The 23865-nt window shown below is 45.2% G+C and overlaps 1 protein-coding gene across 4 annotated transcripts in view; it reads right to left on the reverse strand.

Annotated features, from left to right (window-relative positions):
• Nucleotides 1-23865, reverse strand: part of XRRA1 (X-ray radiation resistance associated 1) — a 102044-nt gene that overhangs the window by 14304 nt on the left and 63875 nt on the right. For all 4 annotated transcript variants that reach the window (XM_056561085.1, XM_056561084.1, XM_056561086.1 and 1 more), the window contains exons 5-14: nucleotides 22339-22411; nucleotides 21090-21187; nucleotides 16518-16651; nucleotides 15692-15796; nucleotides 13569-13786; nucleotides 12512-12555; nucleotides 10672-10788; nucleotides 10456-10549; nucleotides 5825-5943; nucleotides 5292-5549 (exon numbers count right to left, since the gene is read on the reverse strand). In XM_056561085.1, coding sequence (XP_056417060.1) covers nucleotides 5292-5549; nucleotides 5825-5943; nucleotides 10456-10549; nucleotides 10672-10788; nucleotides 12512-12555; nucleotides 13569-13786; nucleotides 15692-15796; nucleotides 16518-16651; nucleotides 21090-21187; nucleotides 22339-22411 — 1260 coding nt within the window. The remainder of the gene's footprint in view (nucleotides 1-5291; nucleotides 5550-5824; nucleotides 5944-10455; nucleotides 10550-10671; nucleotides 10789-12511; nucleotides 12556-13568; nucleotides 13787-15691; nucleotides 15797-16517; nucleotides 16652-21089; nucleotides 21188-22338; nucleotides 22412-23865) is intronic.

Raw genomic sequence — 23865 nt, forward strand, 5'->3', positions numbered from 1 at the left:
CCGGATTGTGGAGGCTGCAGTGATGTTCTGGACCTTCTGGAAGTTTCTTCCATCTGCACACAGGATCTTTGGAGCTCGGCCAGAATCACCATTGGGTTCATGGTCACTTCTCTTACCAAGGCCCTTCTCCCCGATTACTTTGTTTGGGGGGGGTGTGGGGGCAGGGGGGGGGGGGTGGGGGTCAGCTGTAGGAAGAGTCCTGGTTGTTCCTTCTTCCATGTAAGAATTATGGAGGACACTGAGCTCTTGGGAACTTTCAGTGCAGCAGAAATGTTTTGTCCCTTCTCCAGATCTGTTCCTCCACACAATCCTGTCTTTGAGCTCTACAGGCAGTTCTTTCCTCCTCATGGATCAGTGTTTGCTCTGATATACATTGTCAGCTGTGAGACCTTATATAGACAGGGATGTGTCTGAGCTCTACAGGCAGTTCTTTCTACCTCATGTCTTGGTGTTTGCTCTGATATACATAGTCAGCTGTGAGACCTTATATAGACAGGGATGTGTCTGAGCTCTACAGGCAGTTCTTTCCACCTCATGGCTTGGTGTTTGCTCTGATATACATTGTCAGCTGTGAGACCTTATATAGACAGGGATGTGTCTGAGCTCTACAGGCAGTTCTTTCCATCTCATGGATCAGTGTTTGCTCTGATATACATTGTCAGCTGTGAGATCTTATATAGACAGGGATGTGTCTGAGCTCTACAGGCAGTTCTTTCCTCCTCATGGCTTGGTGTTTGCTCTGATATACATAGTCAGCTGTGAGACCTTATATAGACAGGGATGTGTCTGAGCTCTACAGGCAGTTCTTTCCTCCTCATGGCTTGGTGTTTGCTCTGATATACATAGTCAGCTGTGAGACCTTATATAGACAGGGATGTGTCTAAGCTCTACAGGCAGTTCTTACCTCCTCATGTCTTGGTGTTTGCTCTGATATACATTGTCAGCTGTGAGACCTTATATAGACAAGGATGTGTCTGAGATCTACAGGCAGTTCTTTCCACCTCATGGCTTGATGTTGGCTCTGATATACATTGTCAGCTGTGAGACCTTATATAGACAGGGATGTGTCTGAGCTCTACAGGCAGTTCTTTCCTCCTCATGGCTTGGTGTTTGCTCTGATATACATTGTCAGCTGTGAGACCTTATATAGACAGGGATGTGTCTGAGCTCTCTAGGCAGTTCTTTCCTCCTCATGGCTTGGTGTTTGCTCTGATATACATAGTCAGCTGTGAGACCTTATATAGACAGGGATGTGTCTGAGCTCTACAGGCAGTTCTTACCTCCTCATGGCTTGATGTTGGCTCTGATATACATTGTCAGCTGTGAGACCTTATATAGACAGGGATGTGTCTGAGCTCTACAGGCAGTTCTTTCCTCCTCATGGCTTGGTGTTTGCTCTGATATACAGTCAGCTGTGAGACCTTATATAGACAGGGATGTGTCTGAGCTCTCTAGGCAGTTCTTTCCTCCTCATGGCTTGGTGTTTGCTCTGATATACATAGTCAGCTGTGAGACCTTATATAGACAGGGATGTGTCTGAGCTCTACAGGCAGTTCTTACCTCCTCATGGCTTGGTGTTTGCTCTGATATACATAGTCAGCTGTGAGACCTTATATAGACAGGGATGTGTCTGAGCTCTACAGGCAGTTCTTTCCTCCTCCTGTCTTGGTGTTTGCTCTGATATACATTATCAGCTGTGAGACCTTATATAGACAGGGATGTGTCTGAGCTCCACAGGCAGTTCTTTCCTCCTCATGGATAAGTGTTTGCTCTGATATACATTGTCAGCTGTGAGACCTTATATAGACAGGGATGTGTCTGAGCTCTACAGGCAGTTCTTTCAACCTCATGGCTTGGTGTTTGCTCTGATATACATAGTCAGCTGTGATACCTTATATAGACAGGGCTGTGTCTGAGCTCTACAGGCAGTTCTTTCCTCCTCATGTCTTGGTGTTTGCTCTGATATACAGTCAGCTGTGAGACCTTATATAGACAGGGATGTGTCTGAGCTCTACAGGCAGTTCTTTCCATCTCATGGATCAGTGTTTGCTCTGATATACATTGTCAGCTGTGAGATCTTATATAGACAGGGATGTGTCTGAGCTCTACAGGCAGTTCTTACCTCCTCATGGCTTGGTGTTTGCTCTGATATACATAGTCAGCTGTGAGACCTTATATAGACAGGGATGTGTCTGAGCTCTACAGGCAGTTCTTTCCTCCTCATGGCTTGGTGTTTGCTCTGATATACATTGTCAGCTGTGAGACCTTATATAGACAGGGATGTGTCTGAGCTCTACAGGCAGTTCTTTCCTCCTCATGGCTTGGTGTTTGCTCTGATATACATAGTCAGCTGTGAGACCTTATATAGACAGGGATGTGTCTAAGCTCTACAGGCAGTTCTTACCGCCTCATGTCTTGGTGTTTGCTCTGATATACATTGTCACCTGTGAGACCTTTTATAGACAGGGATGTGTCTGAGCTCTACAGGCAGTTCTTACCTCCTCATGGCTTGATGTTTGCTCTGATATACATAGTCAGCTGTGAGACCTTATATAGACAGGGATGTGTCTGAGCTCTACAGGCAGTTCTTACCTCCTCATGGCTTGGTGTTTGCTCTGATATACATAGTCAGCTGTGAGACCTTATATAGACAGGGATGTGTCTAAGCTATACAGGCAGTTCTTACCTCCTCATGTCTTGGTGTTTGCTCTGATATACATAGTCAGCTGTGAGACCTTATATAGACAGGGATGTGTCTGAGCTCTACAGGCAGTTCTTTCCTCCTCATGGCTTGGTGTTTGCTCTGATATACATAGTCAGCTGTGAGACCTTATATAGACAGGGATGTGTCTGAGCTCTACAGGCAGTTCTTTCCTCCTCCTGTCTTGGTGTTTGCTCTGATATACATTATCAGCTGTGAGACCTTATATAGACAGGGATGTGTCTGAGCTCCACAGGCAGTTCTTTCCTCCTCATGGATAAGTGTTTGCTCTGATATACATTGTCAGCTGTGAGACCTTATATAGACAGGGATGTGTCTGAGCTCTACAGGCAGTTCTTTCAACCTCATGGCTTGGTGTTTGCTCTGATATACATAGTCAGCTGTGATACCTTATATAGACAGGGCTGTGTCTGAGCTCTACAGGCAGTTCTTTCCTCCTCATGTCTTGGTGTTTGCTCTGATATACATAGTCAGCTGTGAGACCTTATATAGACAGGGATGTGTCTGAGCTCTACAGGCAGTTCTTTCCACCTCATGGCTTGGTGTTTGCTCTGATATACATTGTCAGCTGTGAGACCTTATATAGACAGGGATGTGTCTGAGCTCTACAGGCAGTTCTTTCCATCTCATGGATCAGTGTTTGCTCTGATATACATTGTCAGCTGTGAGATCTTATATAGACAGGGATGTGTCTGAGCTCTACAGGCAGTTCTTTCCTCCTCATGGCTTGGTGTTTGCTCTGATATACATAGTCAGCTGTGAGACCTTATATAGACAGGGATGTGTCTGAGCTCTACAGGCAGTTCTTTCCTCCTCATGGCTTGGTGTTTGCTCTGATATACATTGTCAGCTGTGAGACCTTATATAGACAGGGATGTGTCTGAGCTCTACAGGCAGTTCTTTCCTCCTCATGGCTTGGTGTTTGCTCTGATATACATAGTCAGCTGTGAGACCTTATATAGACAGGGATGTGTCTGAGCTCTACAGGCAGTTCTTTCCTCCTCATGGCTTGGTGTTGGCTCTGATATACATAGTCAGCTGTGAGACCTTGTATAGACAGGGATGTGTCTAAGCTCTACAGGCAGTTCTTACCTCCTCATGTCTTGGTGTTTGCTCTGATATACATTGTCACCTGTGAGACCTTTTATAGACAGGGATGTGTCTGAGCTCTACAGGCAGTTCTTACCTCCTCATGGCTTGATGTTTGCTCTGATATACATAGTCAGCTGTGAGACCTTATATAGACAGGGATGTGTCTGAGCTCTACAGGCAGTTCTTTACCCCTCATGTCTTGGTGTTTGCTCTGATATACATAGTCAGCTGTGAGACCTTATATAGACAGGGATGTGTCTGAGCTCTACAGGCAGTTCTTTACCCCTCATGTCTTGGTGTTTGCTCTGATATACATTGTCAGCTGTAAGACCTTTTATAGACAGGGATGTGTCTGAGCTCTACAGGCAGTTCTTTCCATCTCATGGATCAGTGTTTGCTCTGATATACATAGTCAGCTGTGAGACCTTATATAGACAGGGATGTGTCTGAGCTCTACAGGCAGTTCTTTCCTCCTCATGGCTTGGTGTTTGCTCTGATATACATTGTCAGCTGTGAGACCTTATATAGACAGGGATGTGTCTGAGCTCTACAGGCAGTTCTTTCCTCCTCATGGCTTGGTGTTTGCTCTGATATACATAGTCAGCTGTGAGACCTTATATAGACAGGGATGTGTCTGAGCTCTACAGGCAGTTCTTTCCTCCTCATGGCTTGGTGTTGGCTCTGATATACATAGTCAGCTGTGAGACCTTGTATAGACAGGGATGTGTCTAAGCTCTACAGGCAGTTCTTACCTCCTCATGTCTTGGTGTTTGCTCTGATATACATTGTCACCTGTGAGACCTTTTATAGACAGGGATGTGTCTGAGCTCTACAGGCAGTTCTTACCTCCTCATGGCTTGATGTTTGCTCTGATATACATAGTCAGCTGTGAGACCTTATATAGACAGGGATGTGTCTGAGCTCTACAGGCAGTTCTTTACCCCTCATGTCTTGGTGTTTGCTCTGATATACATAGTCAGCTGTGAGACCTTATATAGACAGGGATGTGTCTGAGCTCTACAGGCAGTTCTTTACCCCTCATGTCTTGGTGTTTGCTCTGATATACATTGTCAGCTGTAAGACCTTATATAGACAGGGCTGTGTCTTCCCAAATCCTGTCTAGTCAGATAAATTTACCCCTGGTGACTCCAACCAAAGTGGAGAAACATGTTAGAGTTGATCAAGAAAAATGGGAGGAGCCAGAGACAAATATCAAGTGCCATAGTAAAGGGTATGAATACTTATGTCCATTTCTCATTATGGAGTATTGTAGCTGCTCACATTGTAAAACTTAGAGCTGTGTTTCCTAACCAGGGTGTCTTCAGCTGTTGCAAAACTACAACTCCCAGCATGCCCGGACAGCCTTTGGCTGTCCGGGCATGCTGGGAATTGTAGTTTTGCAACAGCTGGTGGCACCCAGTTTGGGAAACACTGCCCTAGGGAGCACATGATTCCCAAATCTCAGTAGTGTACAGACCTGAGTCATGAATACGGGCTCCACATCTGGGCCACAGCTCATCTCTTCCTCCGAGGACGACTCGGTGGACTCTTGGCTCCGCCCCGGGGGTGTGTCCATGCCCTTTTCTGAAGAGGTTCTGATTGGAGGCAGCAGCGGGCTCGATGACATCACAGTTTCGGTGACATCACTCTCGGGTTGGCGCAGTCTCAGGAGAGGGGACAACAGCGACTCCAACATCAAAGGTTGTTTAGGTATTTTGGGAACGTGGGTCGTGACCTTTTTTTTTTCCGGGAAAACAATTTCGAGAATATAGAACTACAGTAAGGAGATGCCAGATTCTATGTGGGAGGGGCTAAGACAACTTCTAGCCAATCACAGACAAGACACACCAGCCAATAGAAATGACTGGGGATCCAGAAACAGAAGAAATACCACGTAGGGCAGGGCCTGACTACACAAGATCGTTTGTAGTCTGTAACCATGGAGACACATAGGTCTGTATAGGAGCTGTGTACACAGGACGGGAGAAGTTTCCGGAGTTTTGAGCTCACCTTCCTCTTGTCTTTTCTGGGGATGAGGAGATGAGGTTTATGGAATCCTGAAGATTTTCTGTGAGTCACTTTGATCCCGAGTCTCTCTTGGAGGAAACTTCCCAGCAATGGAGGACGACCTGCAAAAAAGGGGCACTGTAGAGTATATAGGGGCGGGCACAGAGTCACATGGTCTATATCGGGCACTGTAGAGTATATAGGGGCGGGCACAGAGTCACATGGTCTATACCGGGCACTGTAGAGTATATAGGGGCGGGCACAGAGTCACATGGTCTATACCGGGCACTGTAGAGTATATAGGGGCGGGAGCAGAGTCACATGGTCTATACCGGGCACTGTAGAGTATATAGGGGCGGGCACAGAGTCACATGGTCTATACCGGGCACTGTAGAGTATATAGGGGCGGGCACAGAGTCACATGGTCTATACCGGGCACTGTAGAGTATATAGGGGCGGGCACAGAGTCACATGGTCTATACCGGGCACTGTAGAGTATATAGGGGCGGGAGCAGAGTCACATGGTCTATACCGGGCACTGTAGAGTATATAGGGGCGGGCACAGAGTCACATGGTCTATACCGGGCACTGTAGAGTATATAGGGGCGGGCACAGAGTCACATGGTCTATACCGGGCACTGTAGAGTATATAGGGTCGGGCACAGAGTCACATGGTCTATACCGGGCACTGTAGACTATATAGGAGCAGGCACAGAGTCACATGGTCTATACCGGGCACTGTAGAGTATATAGGGGCGGACACAGAGTCACATGGTCTATACCGGGCACTGTAGAGTATATAGGAGCGGGGACAGAGTCACATGGTCTATATAGGGCACTGTAGAGTATATAGGGGCGGGCACAGAGTCACATGGTCTATACCGGGCACTGTAGAGTATATAGGGGCGGGCAGAGAGTGACATGGTCTATACCGGGCACTGTAGAGTATATAGGGGCGGGCAGAGAGTCACATGGTCTATACCAGGCACTGTAGATTATATAGGAGCGGGCACAGAATCACATGGTCTATACCGGGCACTGTAGAGTATATAGGGGCGGGCACAGAGTCACATGGTCTATACCGGGCACTGTAGAGTATATAGGGGCGGGCACAGAGTCACATGGTCTATACCGGGCACTGTAGAGTATATAGGGGCGGGCACAGAGTCACATGGTCTATAACGGGCAATGTAGAGTATATAGGGGCGGGCAGAGAGTCACATGGTCTATACCGGGCACTGTAGAGTATAAAGGGGCGGGGACAGAGTCACATGGTCTATACCGGGCACTGTAGGTTATATAGGAGCGGGCACAGAGTCACATGGTCTATACCGGGCACTGTAGAGTATATAGGGGCGGGCACAGAGTCACATGGTCTATACCGGGCACTGTAGAGTATATAGGAGCAGGCACAGAGTCACATGGTCTATACCGGGCACTGTAGAGTATATAGGGGCGGGCACAGAGTCACATGGTCTATACCGGGCACTGTAGAGTATATAGGGGCGGGCACAGAGTCACATGATCTATACCAGTCACTGTAGATTATATAGGAGAGGGCACAGAGTCACATGGTCTATACCGGGCACTGTAGAGTATATAGGAGCAGGCACAGAGTCACATGGTCTATACCGGGCACTGTAGAGTATATAGGAGAGGGCACAGAGTCACATGGTCTATACCGGGCACTGTAGATTATATATGAGGGGGCACAGAGTCACATGGTCTATACCGGGCACTGTAGAGTATATAGGGGCGGGCACAGAGTCACATGGTCTATACCGGGCACTGTAGAGTATATAGGGGCGGGCACAGAGTCACATGGTCTATACCGGGCACTGTAGAGTATATAGGAGCGGGCACAGAGTCACATGGTCTATACCGGGCACTGTAGAGTATATAGGAGCGGGCACAGAGTCACATGGTCTATACCGGGCACTGTAGAGTATATAGGGGCGGGCAGAGAGTCACATGGTCTATACCGGGCACTGTAGAGTATATAGGGGCGGGCACAGAGTCACATGGTCTATACCGGGCACTGTAGAGTATATAGGGGCGGGCACAGAGTCACATGGTCTATACCGGGCACTGTAGAGTATATAGGGGCGGGCACAGAGTCACATGGTCTATACCGGGCACTGTAGATTATATAGGGGCGGGCACAGAGTCACATGGTCTATACCGGGCACTGTAGAGTATATAGGGGCGGGCAGAGAGTCACATGGTCTATACCGGGCACTGTAGAGTATATAGGGGCGGGCAGAGAGTCACATGGTCTATACCAGGCACTGTAGATTATATAGGAGCGGGCACAGAATCACATGGTCTATACCGGGCACTGTAGAGTATATAGGGGCGGGCACAGAGTCACATGGTCTATACCGGGCACTGTAGAGTATATAGGGGCGGGCACAGAGTCACATGGTCTATACCGGGCACTGTAGAGTATATAGGGGCGGGCACAGAGTCACATGGTCTATACCGGGCACTGTAGAGTATATAGGGGCGGGCACAGAGTCACATGATCTATACCAGTCACTGTAGATTATATAGGAGCGGGCACAGAGTCACATGGTCTATACCGGGCACTGTAGAGTATATAGGGGCGGGCAGAGAGTCACATGGTCTATACCGGGCACTGTAGAGTATAAAGGGGCGGGGACAGAGTCACATGGTCTATACCGGGCACTGTAGGTTATATAGGAGCGGGCACAGAGTCACATGGTCTATACCGGGCACTGTAGAGTATATAGGGGCGGGCACAGAGTCACATGGTCTATACCGGGCACTGTAGAGTATATAGGAGCAGGCACAGAGTCACATGGTCTATACCGGGCACTGTAGAGTATATAGGGGCGGGCACAGAGTCACATGGTCTATACCGGGCACTGTAGAGTATATAGGGGCGGGCACAGAGTCACATGATCTATACCAGTCACTGTAGATTATATAGGAGAGGGCACAGAGTCACATGGTCTATACCGGGCACTGTAGAGTATATAGGAGCAGGCACAGAGTCACATGGTCTATACCGGGCACTGTAGAGTATATAGGAGAGGGCACAGAGTCACATGGTCTATACCGGGCACTGTAGATTATATATGAGGGGGCACAGAGTCACATGGTCTATACCGGGCACTGTAGAGTATATAGGGGCGGGCACAGAGTCACATGGTCTATACCGGGCACTGTAGAGTATATAGGGTCGGGCACAGAGTCACATGGTCTATATCGGGCACTGTAGAGTATATAGGGGCGGGCACAGAGTCACATGATCTATACCGGGCACTGTAGAGTATATAGGGGCGGGCACAGAGTCACATGGTCTATACCGGGCACTGTAGATTATATAGGGGCGGGAGCAGAGTCACATGGTCTATACCGGGCACTGTAGAGTATATAGGAGCGGGCACAGAGTCACATGGTCTATACCGGGCACTGTAGATTATATAGGAGCGGGCACAGAGTCACATGGTCTATACCGGGCACTGTAGATTATATAGGAGCGGGCACAGAGTCACATGGTCTATACCGGGCACTGTAGATTATACAGGAGCGGGCACAGTGTCACATGGTCTATACCGGGCACTGTAGAGTATATAGGAGCGGGCACAGAGTCACATGGTCTATACCGGGCACTGTAGATTATATAGGAGCGGGCACAGAGTCACATGGTCTATACCGGGCACTGTAGATTATATAGGAGCGGGCACAGAGTCACATGGTCTATACCGGGCACTGTAGATTATATAGGAGCGGGCACAGAGTCACATGGTCTATACCAGCACTTTAGATTATATAGGAGCGGGCACAGAGTCACATGGTCTATACCGGGCACTGTAGATTATATAGGAGCGGGCACAGAGTCACATGGTCTATACCGGGCACTGTAGAGTATATAGGAGCGGGCACAGAGTCACATGGTCTATACCAGGCACTGTAGATTATATAGGAGCGGGCACAGTGTCACATGGTCTATACCGGGCACTGTAGATTATATAGGAGCGGGCACAGTGTCACATGGTCTATACCGGGCACTGTAGATTATATAGGAGCGGGCACAGAGTCACATGGTCTATACCGGGCACTGTAGATTATATAGGAGCGGGCACAGAGTCACATGGTCTATACCGGGCACTGTAGATTATATAGGAGCGGGCAGAGTCACATGGTCTATACAGGGCACTGTAGAGTATATAGGGGCGGGCACAGAGTCACATGGTCTATACCGGGCACTGTAGATTATATAGGAGCGGGCACAGAGTCACATGGTCTATACCGGGCACTGTAGATTATATAGGAGCGGGCACAGAGTCACATGGTCTATACCGGGCACTGTAGATTATATAGGAGCGGGCACAGAGTCACATGGTCTATACCAGGCACTGTAGATTATATAGGAGCGGGCACAGAGTCACATGGTCTATACCGGCACTGCAGATTATACAGGAGCGGGCACAGAGTCACATGGTCTATACCGGGCTCTGTAGATTATACAGGAGCGGGCACAGAGTCACATGGTCTATACCGGGCTCTGTAGATTATACAGGAGCGGGCACAGAGTCACATGGTCTATACCGGGCTCTGTAGATTATACAGGAGCGGGCATAAATATTATTTGTATACATAGTTACCTTTCCTAAGAGTAGTCAGGGGGTTCCCATGAATGACGAGCTCCCTTAGCGAGGGGAACAGCGCCGCTGGCAGAACCTCCTCTTCACGAGAGATCTGTAATATATCACAGCATATGGTGTCACCTTTATCTCCATCCCCAGCGGAGTCTAAGAAGCTCATGACTGACAGGAGGAGGCGGGCGCCATATTAATTCTATGCAGATGGTTGGCACTTACCTTGTTGTCCACCAAGCTCAGGGTCCTCAGGTTCGGCAGGGGAGGTGACAGTGATTCTGTGGGTGACATCGGAGGGCCGGGCGGGGATGAGGGGGGAATGTCGCCATTCAGGGGTTTCTGTAACACAACAGAGGGCCCTGTAATACCCATCAATCGTCATCCATGCTCCGTGACTGCCCGATGTGAATGACAACAGATAGAACAAGAAGATGGAGGTCAAGGCGGCACCAATAGAGCACTGGAAGAACCATGACCCCTGTCGTCAGCCTCAGATCTACCTCTGACTCAATGGGGGGGGGGGGGGGGGGGAACTACAAGTTTCAGCAATCACTCTCTGCCTTATGCTTATAGTTCCATCACTTGTGACTGTAAGCCTGAGAAAACTATCCCATACATAATCCTTTTATAATGAAACTAAAATAAAATAAAATTATATATATATATATATATATATATATGTGCTACTTTTTCATGATCTCTGCTTGCTGTCAGTGAATTGAATGTTTTTGTTCACAATTGGAGTCTGAAAAGCCATTCAGACCTTATTACTTCTCTCTGCTGAGGGTTTGCTGCATTTCTATCAAGTCTAGATGATCCTCTCAGGCAGTGTTTTCCAACCAGAGTGCCTACAGCTGTTGCAAAACTACAACTCCCAGCATGCCCGGACAGCTGAAGGCTGTCCGGGCATGCTGGGAGTTGTAGTTTTGCAAAAGCTTTAGGCTCCCTGGTTGGGAAAACAATGCTCTGGGGACTCGAGACAGATAAATTGTGACCAAGCTATTAGAAGAGGAAAGAGAAGGCTGCCTGGGCATGACCTCTGCTTGCTGTCTTTTTCATTATCTCTGCTTGCTGTCAGTGAATTGAAGGTTTTTGTTCACAATTGGAGTCTGAAAAGCTGTTCAGACCTTATTACTTCTCTCTGCTGTGGGTTTGCTGCATTTCTATCAGGTCTAGATGATCCTCTCAGGCAGTGTTTTCCAACCAGAGTTCCTACAGCTGTTGCAAAACTACAACTCCCAGCATGCCCGGACAGCCGAAGGCTGTCTGGGCATGCTGGGAGTTGTAGTTTTGCAAAAGCTTTAGGCTCCCTGGTTGGGAAAACAATGCTCTGGGGACTCGAGACAGATAAATTGTGACCAAGCTATTAGAAGAGGAAAGAGAAGGCTGCCTGGGCATGACCTCTGCTTGCTGTCTTTTTCATTATCTCTGCTTGCTGTCAGTGAATTGAATGTTTTTGTTCACAACTGGAGTCTGAAAAGCTGTTCCGACCTTATTACTTCTCTCTGCTGTGGGTTTGCTGCATTTCTATCAGGTCTAGATGATCCTCTCAGGCAGTGTTTTCCAACCAGGGTGCCTACAGCTGTTGCAAAACTACAACTCCCAGCATGCCCGGACAGCTTTAGGCTCCCTGGTTGGAAAACAATGCTCTGGGGACTCAAGATTGATACAAAGCTATTCGGACAGGAGATATAATTCTAAAGACTAGACCGGATTAAACTGTAGCAAACCCTCAGCTCTTAGTCAGTATTGGGGCCAGGACAGCAAAGCAGAGATTTGCAAAATGGTAAAGAAATGACGCATTTTGGAAGATTCATGGCGCCGTCTTATGGTAACATTCTTCTTATGGTCCATAGCAACCAATTACAGCTCAGCTTTCATGTCTCACATGGCTCTGCTAAAATGACAGCTGAGCTGTGATTGGTTGCTATGGACCGTAAGAATGTTACCATAAGATGGCGCAAAAAGTCTCCCAATATTATTATGTATATTATTAAGCTGCAGAAATTACTGATAAGGAGTGCCCATGGAAATGATGGCAGCCTGGCAGCGCTGTACTTACCATGGTGCGTTCAGATGGATTACGGGGGGAGGGGAATATCACCTCTGCAAACAAAAGGGAAAAAAAAACATGTATAAAAATATATATAAAAAAAAAAAAAAATATATATATATATATATATATATATATATAAAATATATATATATATATTATATATATATACACACAAAATATTTTTATAATTTCCTATTATACAGTGTGTACATATATATATATATATATATATATATATACAGCAACAGGAAAATACAGCAGCACACTGCTAGCACAAAGATATAGATGAAACATGAGTATATAGATAAAACATGAGTATATAGATAGAACATGAAAAGCTATACAGCTGTAATGCAATAAATGAAAATATGAAACTATGAAAATATGAGGTACTTAGTTTGCAAATTTGGCGCCAAATAGCGTGGACCGTCCCACCACGGTAAGGTAACCTCATTCTGTTTTATCTATATACTCATGTTTCATCTATATCTTTGTGCTAGCAGTGTGCTGCTGTATTCTCCTGTTGCTGTATATTTAGCCCAGCAGCCTGCACCTGCAAGCCAGGTCTTTACAGTAGTTTGGATCAATAGTGCTGGCCAGTTTACCCTTTGCTTGTATTACACATACGGGGGAGTGGCTACCTCCATGTTGGCTCCTGCACCCCACCCACCTCTATCAGGTGTATATAAGGTGCCTTGGATGTTTCAGATCCTGCAATGCCTGCTGTACTGTTCACACAGAGGCATATACACAGTGTAGGGTCCGTCCCAGAATTAGGTCACCTTACCGTGGTGGGACGGTCCACGCTATTTGGCGCCAAATTTGCAAGATAAGTACCTCATAATTTCATAGTTTCATATCTTCATTTATTGCATTACAGCTGTATAGCTTATATATATATATACATACATACATACACACTGTATAAAGTAAGTGTATAGTGCTCCACAGAGCATACTAAGCAGTGCTGTCAAGATGGACTTGATAACAAATGCATCATGGAGCTCACGGACCCGTGTGTGTGCGGAGTTGCCCAGTTGCCGGGAGCGGTACCGTCACTCACCTGTCCTGTCAGGATCCGTCATACTGCGTTGAACCATATAATGCACTGAGTCCTCTGTAGTCTGACTCGCCTCCAGTTCACCTTCTGTCATCTCAGCCTCCTGAGTCATGTGACCTTGTCCCTCCATATCTACTCCTGGTTCTGTCTGTCTGATCACGGCTCCGGAGAGGTCTGGGATGGCGGAGATGGCGTTCTTGTCCAGATTTAAAAGCCTTAACCTGATGAGGGCAAAAGAGGCGAGCATTATAGCCATGTGTATGTATCCAATCACCATTATACAGAAAATGTATACGTGACATTACTGATCTTCAGTTATATCCTGTATTATACTCCAGAGCTGTACTCACTATTCTGCTGGTGAGGTCACTGTGTACATACATTACATTACTTATCCTGTACTGATCCTGAGTTATATCCTGTATTATACTCCAGAGCTGTACTCACTATTCTGCTGGTGGAGTCACTGTGTACATACATTACATTACTTATCCTGTACTGATCCTGAGTTATATCCTGTATTATACTCCAGAGCTGTACTCACTATTCTGCTGGTGAGGTCACTGTGTACATACATTACATTACTGATCCTGTACTGATCCTGAGTTATATCCTGTATTATACCCCAGAGCTGTACTCACTATTCTGCTGGTGAGGTCACTGTGTACATACATTACATTACTTATCCTGTACTGATCCTGAGTTATATCCTGTATTATACCCCAGAGCTGTACTCACTATTCTGCTGGTGAGGTCACTGTGTACATACATCACATTACTTATCCTGTACTGATCCTGAGTTATATCCTGTATTATACCCCAGAGCTGTACTCACTATTCTGCTGGTGAGGTCACTGTGTACATACATCACATTACTTATCCTGTACTGATCCTGAGTTATATCCTGTATTATACCCCAGAGCTGTACTCACTATTCTGCTGGTGAGGTCACTGTGTACATACATTACATTACTTATCCTGTACTGATCCTGAGTTATATCCTGTATTATACTCCAGAGCTGTACTCACTATTCTGCTGGTGGGGTCACTGTGTACATACATTACATTACTGATCCTGTACTGATCCTGAGTTATATCCTGTATTATACCCCAGAGCTGTACTCACTATTCTGCTGGTGGGGTCACTGTGTACATACATTACATTACTGATCCTGTACTGATCCTGAGTTATATCCTGTATTATACCCCAGAGCTGTACTCACTATTCTGCTGGTGAGGTCACTGTGTAGATACATTACATTACTTATCCTGTACTGATCCTGAGTTATATCCTGTATTATACCCCAGAGCTGTACTCACTATTCTGCTGGTGAGGTCACTGTGTAGATACATTACATTACTTATCCTGTACTGATCCTGAGTTATATCCTGTATTATACTCCAGAGCTGTACTCACTATTCTGCTGGTGAGGTCACTGTGTAGATACATTACATTACTTATCCTGTACTGATCCTGAGTTATATCCTGTATTATACTCCAGAGCTGTACTCACTATTCTGCTGGTGAGGTCACTGTGTACATACATTACATTACTTATCCTGTACTGATCCTGAGTTATATCCTGTATTATACTCCAGAGGGGTACTCACTATTCTGCTGGTGAGGTCACTGTGTACATACATTACATTACTTATCCTGTACTGATCCTGAGTTATATCCTGTATTATACTCCAGAGCTGTACTCACTATTCTGCTGGTGAGGTCACTGTGTACATACATTACATTACTTATCCTTTACTGATCCTGAGTTATATCCTGTATTATACTCCAGAGGGGTACTCACTATTCTGCTGGTGAGGTCACTGTGTACATACATTACATTACTTATCCTGTACTGATCCTGAGTTATATCCTGTATTATACTCCAGAGCTGTACTCACTATTCTGCTGGTGAGGTCACTGTGTACATACATTACATTACTTATCCTGTACTGATCCTGAGTTATATCCTGTATTATACTCCAGAGCTGTACTCACTATTCTGCTGGTGAGGTCACTGTGTACATACATTACATTACTTATCCTGTACTGATCCTGAGTTATATCCTGTATTATACTCCAGAGCTGTACTCACTATTCACAGGGCACTCCTACTCACACTCACCTTCGTAGACCGGCCAGGCTCATGAAGATGGAAGGATGAGACAATAAGTTATCATCTAACATGAAGACTTCCAGGCTCGGGAACATGTGGATGTCTGCGCTCTTCCTGTAATATAATAAGAAGGAAGGTAGGACTCTGTGTGGCTGTAAGGGAGCAGAGCTGCAGTGTAAAGCAAAGTTTCCCAACCAGGGTGCCTCTAGCTGTTGCAAAACTACAATTCCCAGCATGCCCGGACAGCCGGAGGCTGTCCGGGCATGCTGGGAGTTGTAGTTTTGCAACAGCTGTAGGTGCTCGGGTTGGGAAACACTAATGTACAGCATGGGTTAAAGGGGTTATCCAGGAAAAAAACTTTTTTTTTATATATCAACTGGCTCCAGAAAGTTAAACAGATTTGTAAATTACTTCTTAATCCTTTCAGTACTAATGAGCTTCTGAAGCTAAGGCTGTTCTTTTCTGTCTAAGTGATCTCTGATGACACCTGTCTCGGGAAACGCCCAGTTTAGAAGAGGTTTGCTATGGGGATTTGCTTCTAAACTGGGCGGTTCCGGAGACACGTGTCATCAGAGAGGACTTAGACAGAAAAGAACAACCTTAACTTCAGAAGCTCATAAGTACTGAAAGGATTAAGATTTTTTAATAGAAGTAATTTACAAATCTGTTTAACTTTCTGGAGCCAGTTGATATATATATATATATATATATATATATAAGTTTTTTTTTTTCCTGGAATACCCCTTTATGACTATAAAGCAGTAGCCTAAGCTGAGGCCTATAGGAGCAGAACTACAGTGTAAAGCATTAGGGATGGAAAGAAGAGCTGACTTACCTAGGGGGTGCACTGAGGTCCGGCGGCAGTTGTGTCAGCCTGTTTCCGGTCAGGTAGAGTACCCTGAGGCGTGGAAGGACCCCCAGCTGCGGGATGTCTCCCGGGGAGAGGCTGTTGTAGGAAAGATCCAGGACCTGAGACACAATCATATATCAGTGTATACGTTTTTTTTTTTTTAACATGGAGGTCAATGGGAAACGCACATGTATACGATTCCATATGGGAAACCGTATACGGTTTTTACTTTGCACATGCGCATTTGCATCCTAAAGTCCCCACCCAAGACCCCTCCCATTAAAAATGGACAACATTTTCAAAAACGTATGTTTTTTTTTTTTTTTTAATAAAAACGGACAGAACTGTATGCACTTTTAAAAACAGTATATGGTTTACTTTTTTCCATACTGTTCCATCCGTTTTTTTGCCATACGGTTTTCTTTAGAAAAACTGATTGAAAACCGTATGGCAAAAACGTGATGTGAACCCAACCTAAAACATCCGCTATCTCTAGATGATCAGATGGATGACCCCCAGTATTCCAGACTATGAGATGTATATGACCTTTAATAGACAATACAGCTGAGGCTGGGTTCACACCACGTTTTTGCCATACTGTTTTCAATCAGTTTATGGCAAAAAAAAACAAAAAACAGAGGGAACCGTATGGAAACGTATGGGGAAAAAGTAAACCGTATGCGTTTTTAAACCGTATACTGTTTTTAAAAGTGCATACGGTTCCGTCCGTTTTTATAAAAATAAAAAAATAAACATATGTTTTTGAAAATTTTATTTAAAATAAATTCTTTTTTTTTTTTATTTTAAAGGGGTACTCTGGTGGAATTATTATTATTTTTTTTTTTAAATCAACTGGTGCCAGAAAGTTAAACAGATTTGTAAATTACTTATATTAAAAAAATCTTAATCCTTCCAGTACTTATTAGCTACTGAATACTACAGAAGAAATTATTTTCTTTTTGGAACACAGAGCTCTCTGCTGACATCATGACCACAGTGCTCTCTGCTGACATCTCTGTCCAGAGCAGCATATGTTTTCTATGGGGATTTTCTCCTTCTTTGGGCAGTTCTTAAAATGGACAGAGGTGTCAGCAGAGAACACTTTGCTCGTGATGTCAGCAGAGAGCTCTGTGTTCAAAAAAGAAGAGAATTTCCTCTGTAGTATTCAGCAGCTAATAAGTACTGGAAGGATTAAGATTTTTTGTAATTTACAAATCTTTTTAACTTTCTGGCACCAGTTGATAAAAAAAAAAAAAGAAGAGTTTTCCACCAGAGTACCCAGTACCCTTTTAACTTTAGGGTTCAAATGTGCATGTGCAAAGTAAAAACCGTATATGGTTTCCTGCATGGGACCGTATACAATTGCGTTTCCCATTGACGTCCAATACGGTTTTTAACCCTGAGACAAAACCGTGGTCAACCACAGTTTTGAGTACAGGAAAAAAGCGTATTGCAAACAAACCGTACGCAACTGGGTGCATATAGTTTTCAATTGTTTGTCTATGTATACAGTTTTCAATACGGTTCCATACGTTTTCTATAATGAAAACGTATACGGGTGGTATAAAAATGTGGTGTGAACCCACCCTGAGCTGGAGGTACTGACTGTATGTGCTGATATGGCAGTGCTGCAGTGCAAAGGATGGTGGAGGGAACTGGGCCAGTGCACAGGAAGAGGGCTGCACCATTTGGAGAAATTGTGCACTTGCGATTATGGAGGTAAATATTGTGATTGCGATTTACGATACAGTAAATAAATAGTGAAATCCCTCCTATTTCATGTCCAATCCCCTCATTTCATATAGATAAAATAAAATGGGGGGGGGGGGTACTCCAGAGCAGTAGAACTTATCCCCAATCCAAAGGATAAGGAATTCGTTTTAGACTGCGGGGAGTCTGACTGCTGGGACCCCTGGGATGATCATACAAAATTTGCCTACTGAGGAAGGGGTCTAGTTGAAGTACCCTGAAACGCCTCGAGGCTTAAAGGGGTAGTCCAGTGGTGAAAAACGTATCCCCTATCCTAAGGATAGGGGATAAGTTTGAGAATGCGGGGGGTCCGACCGCTGGGGCCCCCTGCGATCTCTCTGTACAGGGGGCCAGGCTCTCCGGCCAGATAGCGGGTGTCGACCTCCACACAAAGCGACGGCCGACACGCCCCCTCAATACATCTCTATGGCAGAGCCGGAGATTGCCGAAGGCAGCGCTTCGGTTCTGCCATAGAGTTGTATTGAGGGGGCATGTCGGCCGCCGCTTCGTGCGGAGGTCAACACGCCCCCTTCCCGCGGGATGTTGGGGCTCCGTACAGGAGATCGCAGGGGGCCCCAGCGGTCGGACCCCCATGATCTCAAACTTATCCCCTATCCTTAAGATAGGGGATAAGTTGTTCACCACTGGGTTCACCACTGGACTACTCCTTTAAGACTTTGTCTGAACAGAGCACTACAAAGACGCACTGCCCATTCCGAAGCCGACTTAACCTAAACCAGACGCTTATAGACCTGCTGCTCCAGCCGGGATTTCTATCCATCTGACGCACTCACCTGCTTCTGATTCCACCTTACATGCCTGACATGCTGCCACCACTGCGAGCATTTCCACCGGAGTAAGCCAGCGAGGGTCCGATATCACAACAGCCGCACGCCGCAGCTACGAACCCCCGGCGTGGGAGCCATCTACTATATCACCGCTCCCAAACTAAGCCGAAATCAACGCTCTGCTTGTGAAGTAGAACTGCTACTCCCATCATTTTCGTCCCATCGCAGTACGGGACCAGCGGACACGGTGAGCATTATTCATCTCCATAGAGACTACAGGCATTTATAGTCCAATCCACACAAAGGACTTTACAACCAGATATACAAATTGCCGGTTTAGTAGTACAATCCAGACAGTCGGCCATTATTTACAACCGCAGTGCCTCATATATTACTATGAATATATACCATTAGGGCCCTATGGTAATCAACTATATTCAATATTGCTCTGTTCAAATGTTTTTTACCTGAATCATTTTAATTGTATTTTAATAAATATTTTTTGCATTATTCAAACAAACTGTCTTCAAACCATTTTTTCACTCTGCACACAGTAGGGTGGTATCCTTGAGGGGTGGTTGAAATTTTGTTTCTAAATTTGTTTTGCTCAGTCGTTGGGGACCAATTTGTCAACCACAATTTAACCTCGGATACAAGGTTGTGAGCTCCACACGTATTTCCATTTAATTTACAAATCTGTTTAACTTTCTGGCACCAGTTGATTTAAAAAAAAAAAAGTTTTCCACGGGAGTACCCCTTTAAATGGGCACTCTCATTAAAACTAATGTTTGCTATTGCACTCCTTATGATAAATAAAAAATCTTTCTAATGTACTGTGTTTAAAAAAAAAATGAAGTTTTCTATGTTTTATTTGTGTTTAAAAAAAGCTACCACTAGGTGTCTCCCTACTTGTCTGGAGCACATTTCCACCCCCCTCTCTTGCACAGACTTTGGACTCCTGCTGGCCTGGCAGAAGTCCAAAATCAGAAAATACAGTCTGGAGTGCTGAGGGGGGTTGTGCAGCCTTATCCAATCATAGCTCATCTCACATCTTGAACTGCTCTGGGCTGAGTGTAGCAGAGTGAGGGAGTTCTGTATGGCTTCAGATGAATTATAAAATTTCTCAAGATCATGAAAGGTTCTCTTACTCTTCAAAATGTTCTTACCCCTAAAACTCTTCTTTTTTTTTTTTTCCATATATGGGGCTGTTAGTGGGTTTATTTTTTGCGCCGAGTTCTGTATTTTTTATTGGCACCATTTCTGTTTTGATGGGACTTTTTGATCACTTTTTATTTTTCTCTGTTATATGATGTGAGCATTAATGCATTTTTTTTTTACATTTACACCATTGATCGTGCAGTTAATTAAGTTATATTTTAATAGTTTGGACATTTATAACACATATGTTTATTTTTGTTAACTTTATTTTATTTGAAAAATGGGGGGAAAAGGGTAACTCAAACTTTTATTAGGAAGGTAGGGATCCTCCGCTCATCATGCGCGTTTTGCCATGGGTGTCCCAATCAGCTCCACTGAGCTCCCTGCACTTGTTTTCAGCATTTTAGATGCTGCAATCAACTTTGATTGCGGCGTCTACAGGGTTAATGCCAGGCATCACCCGGATCGGTCATGTCCAGCATTAGCCAGTATGAAGCAAGCTCAACTGATGAGCTCACTTCATAGACCTGCCGCACGGCTGGGGCGTGTACATATGGCAGACAGTCATAGAAGGGCTAAGTCCCGCCTCCCATCGCTGAGCACTGCCAAGAGGAGAGACAGTAGGGGGCAGGCTGGAGGGGCCGGACCGCACCACATGAGAGCTAAGCCTGCCGCAGCCTGGTGAGCTCCGGTGTTTTATCTGCTTCTGTGCGGCGCGGCTCCTTTAGCGTGTGGCCCAATGTTTCGCCACATAATCGCACATTTTTTGAAAGGACAAAATCGTTATACCGCAATTCCCAAAAATCGCCATTAGATTGCGATATATTGTGCAGCCCAATTTAGACATGTATTTGTCACTCACTTCCAGTTGTGGGAACTCTCCAGGGATCACAGTGATTCTGTGGATTCCATTCATGGAGAGATCCAGTTCTCTGAGAGCAGGAAATGTCCGGAAAGACTCTGAAAAAAAAAGACAAGAAAAATACAGGAATAAAAGTCATGAAATACAAGAGGACGTGACATTCTGATGACCTCCAGAGCTGCACTCATAACGAACCTGGTAAACTCCTACTAAAAAGAAGAGTGATGACTCCATAAACAAAATAGTGAGTGCAGCTCTGGAGTATAAAGGAGCTCTAGTCTAGGTAATCCAGGGAAAGCTCTAGTCCAGGGACAGCTCAGGGACAGCTCTAGTATAGGTAATTCAGGGACAGCTCTAGTCCAGGGACAGCTCAGGGACAGCTCTAGTCTAGATAACACTGGGACAGCTCTAGTCCAGGTAATCCAGGGACAGCTCAGGGACAGCTCTAGTCTAGATAACACAGGGACAGCTCTAGTCCAGGGACAGCTCAGGGACAGCTCTAGTCTAGATAACACAGGGACAGCTCTAGTCCAGGGACAGCTCTAATCTAGATAACACAGGGACAGCTCTAGTCCAGGTAATCCAGGGACAGCTCTAGTCTAGGGATAGCTCTAGTCCAGGTATCCCAAGGACAGCACTAGTCTAGGAATAGCTCTAGTCCAGGTATCCCAGGGACAGCTCTAGTCTAAGGGCAGCGTTAGTCCAGGGGTAGTGCTAGTCCAAAGACAGCATTAGTCCTGGGACAGCTCTTGTCCAGGTACAGCTGTAGACCAGGGAAATCTTTAGTCCAGGGATAGCTCTAGTCCAGGGACAGCTCTAATCTAGGGATAGTTCTAGTCCAGGGACAACTCATGTTTAGGGACAGCTCTAGTCCAAAGACAGCTGTAGATCATGGACAGCTCTAGTACAGGGATAGTTCTAGTCCAAGGACAGCTGTAGATCAGGGACAGCTATAGTAAAGGGATAGTTCTAGTCCAGGGTCAGCTATAGTCTAGGGGGAGCTCTAGTCCAGGGATAGTTCTAGTCCAGGAGGAGCTCTTAAAACTCTAGATTGCTGTATTCATTGCAATTGTTTTTCACTAAATTAGAGCTATAAACATTACACACAACACTATAACACTTCACAGATAAGAGAACAATAACATCTACAGTACCTGACCCAAAACTGAAGTGAGAAGAAACAGATTGTGGAGCAGCTGAGGGCAACCAGTGAGAGAAGGGTTAATGTGCGCAGAGATTTGTCTCTTACCCAGGTGCAGCATATTCTCCGATGCATTGATGTACGCCAGACACGTAAACTGCTGAAACTCCTCCCACTGCGCCTGAGGGGGAATGATATAGAAATGAAGAGACTATACAGTAACCAAGGAGCCAATGAAAAGTGGTGTAAAGAAAACATGAAGCAGATCCTTGTTGACATCGGTTATATCCTGTTTTATACTTCAGAGCTGCACTCACTATTCTGCCGTTTTAGATCTGGAATTCTCTAGCCTTCCTGGTTGTTCATAGTCTCCTCAGAGCTTCTTCTGATGATTTTCATTCTAAACATGTCCATCTACACAGTGACCCCCACCAGCAGAATAGTGAGTACAGCTCTGGAGTATAATACAGGATATAACTCAGGATCAGTACAGGATAAGTAATGTAATGTATGTACACAGTGATCTCACCAGCAGAATAGTGAGTGCAGCTCTGGACTATAATACAGGATATAACTCAGGATCAGTACAGGATAAGTAATGTAATGTATGTACACAGTGATCCCACCAGCAGAATAGTGAGTACAGCTCTGGAGTATAATACAGGATATAACTCAGGATCAGTACAGGATAAGTAATGTAATGTATGTACACAGTGATCTCACCAGCAGAATAGTGAGTACAGCTCTGGCGTATAATACAGGATATAACTCAGGATCAGTACAGGATAAGTAATGTAATGTATGTACACAGTGACCCCACCAGCAGAATAGTGAGTGCAGCTCAGGGGTATAATACAGGATATAACGCAGGATCAGTACAGGATAAGTAATGTAATGTATGTACACAGTGACCTCACCAGCAGAATAGTGAGTACAGCTCTGGAGTATAATACAGGATATAACTCAGGATCAGTACAGGATAAGTAATGTAATGTATGTACACAGTGACCTCACAAGCAGAATAGTGAGTACAGCTCTGGAGTATAATACAGGATAGGACTCAGGATCAGTACAGGATAAGTAATGTAATGTATGTACACAGTGATCTCACCAGCAGAATAGTGAGTGCAGCTCTGGGGTATAATACAGGATATAACTCAGGATCAGTACAGGATAAGTAATGTAATGTATGTACACAGTGACCTCACCAGCAGAATAGTGAGTGCAGCTCTGGGGTATAATACAGGATATAACTCAGGATCAGTACAGGATAAGTAATGTATGTACACAGTGACCCCACCAGCAGAATAGTGAGTACAGCTCTGGAGTATAATACAGGATATAACTCAGGATCAGTACAGGATAAGTAATGTATGTACACAGTGACCTCACCAGCAGAATAGTGAGTACAGCTCTGGAGTATAATACAGGATATAACTCAGGATCAGTACAGGATAAGTAATGTATGTACACAGTGACCTCACCAGCAGAATAGTGAGTACAGCTCTGGAGTATAATACAGGATATAACTCAGGATCAGTACAGGATAAGTAATGTAATGTATGTACACAGTGACCTCACCAGCAGAGTAGTGAGTACAGCTCTGGAGTCTGGCCACTAGAGGGAGCATCTTCC

This window comes from Hyla sarda, chromosome 2, assembly GCF_029499605.1.
Source record: "Hyla sarda isolate aHylSar1 chromosome 2, aHylSar1.hap1, whole genome shotgun sequence".
NCBI lineage: Eukaryota > Metazoa > Chordata > Amphibia > Anura > Hylidae > Hyla > Hyla sarda.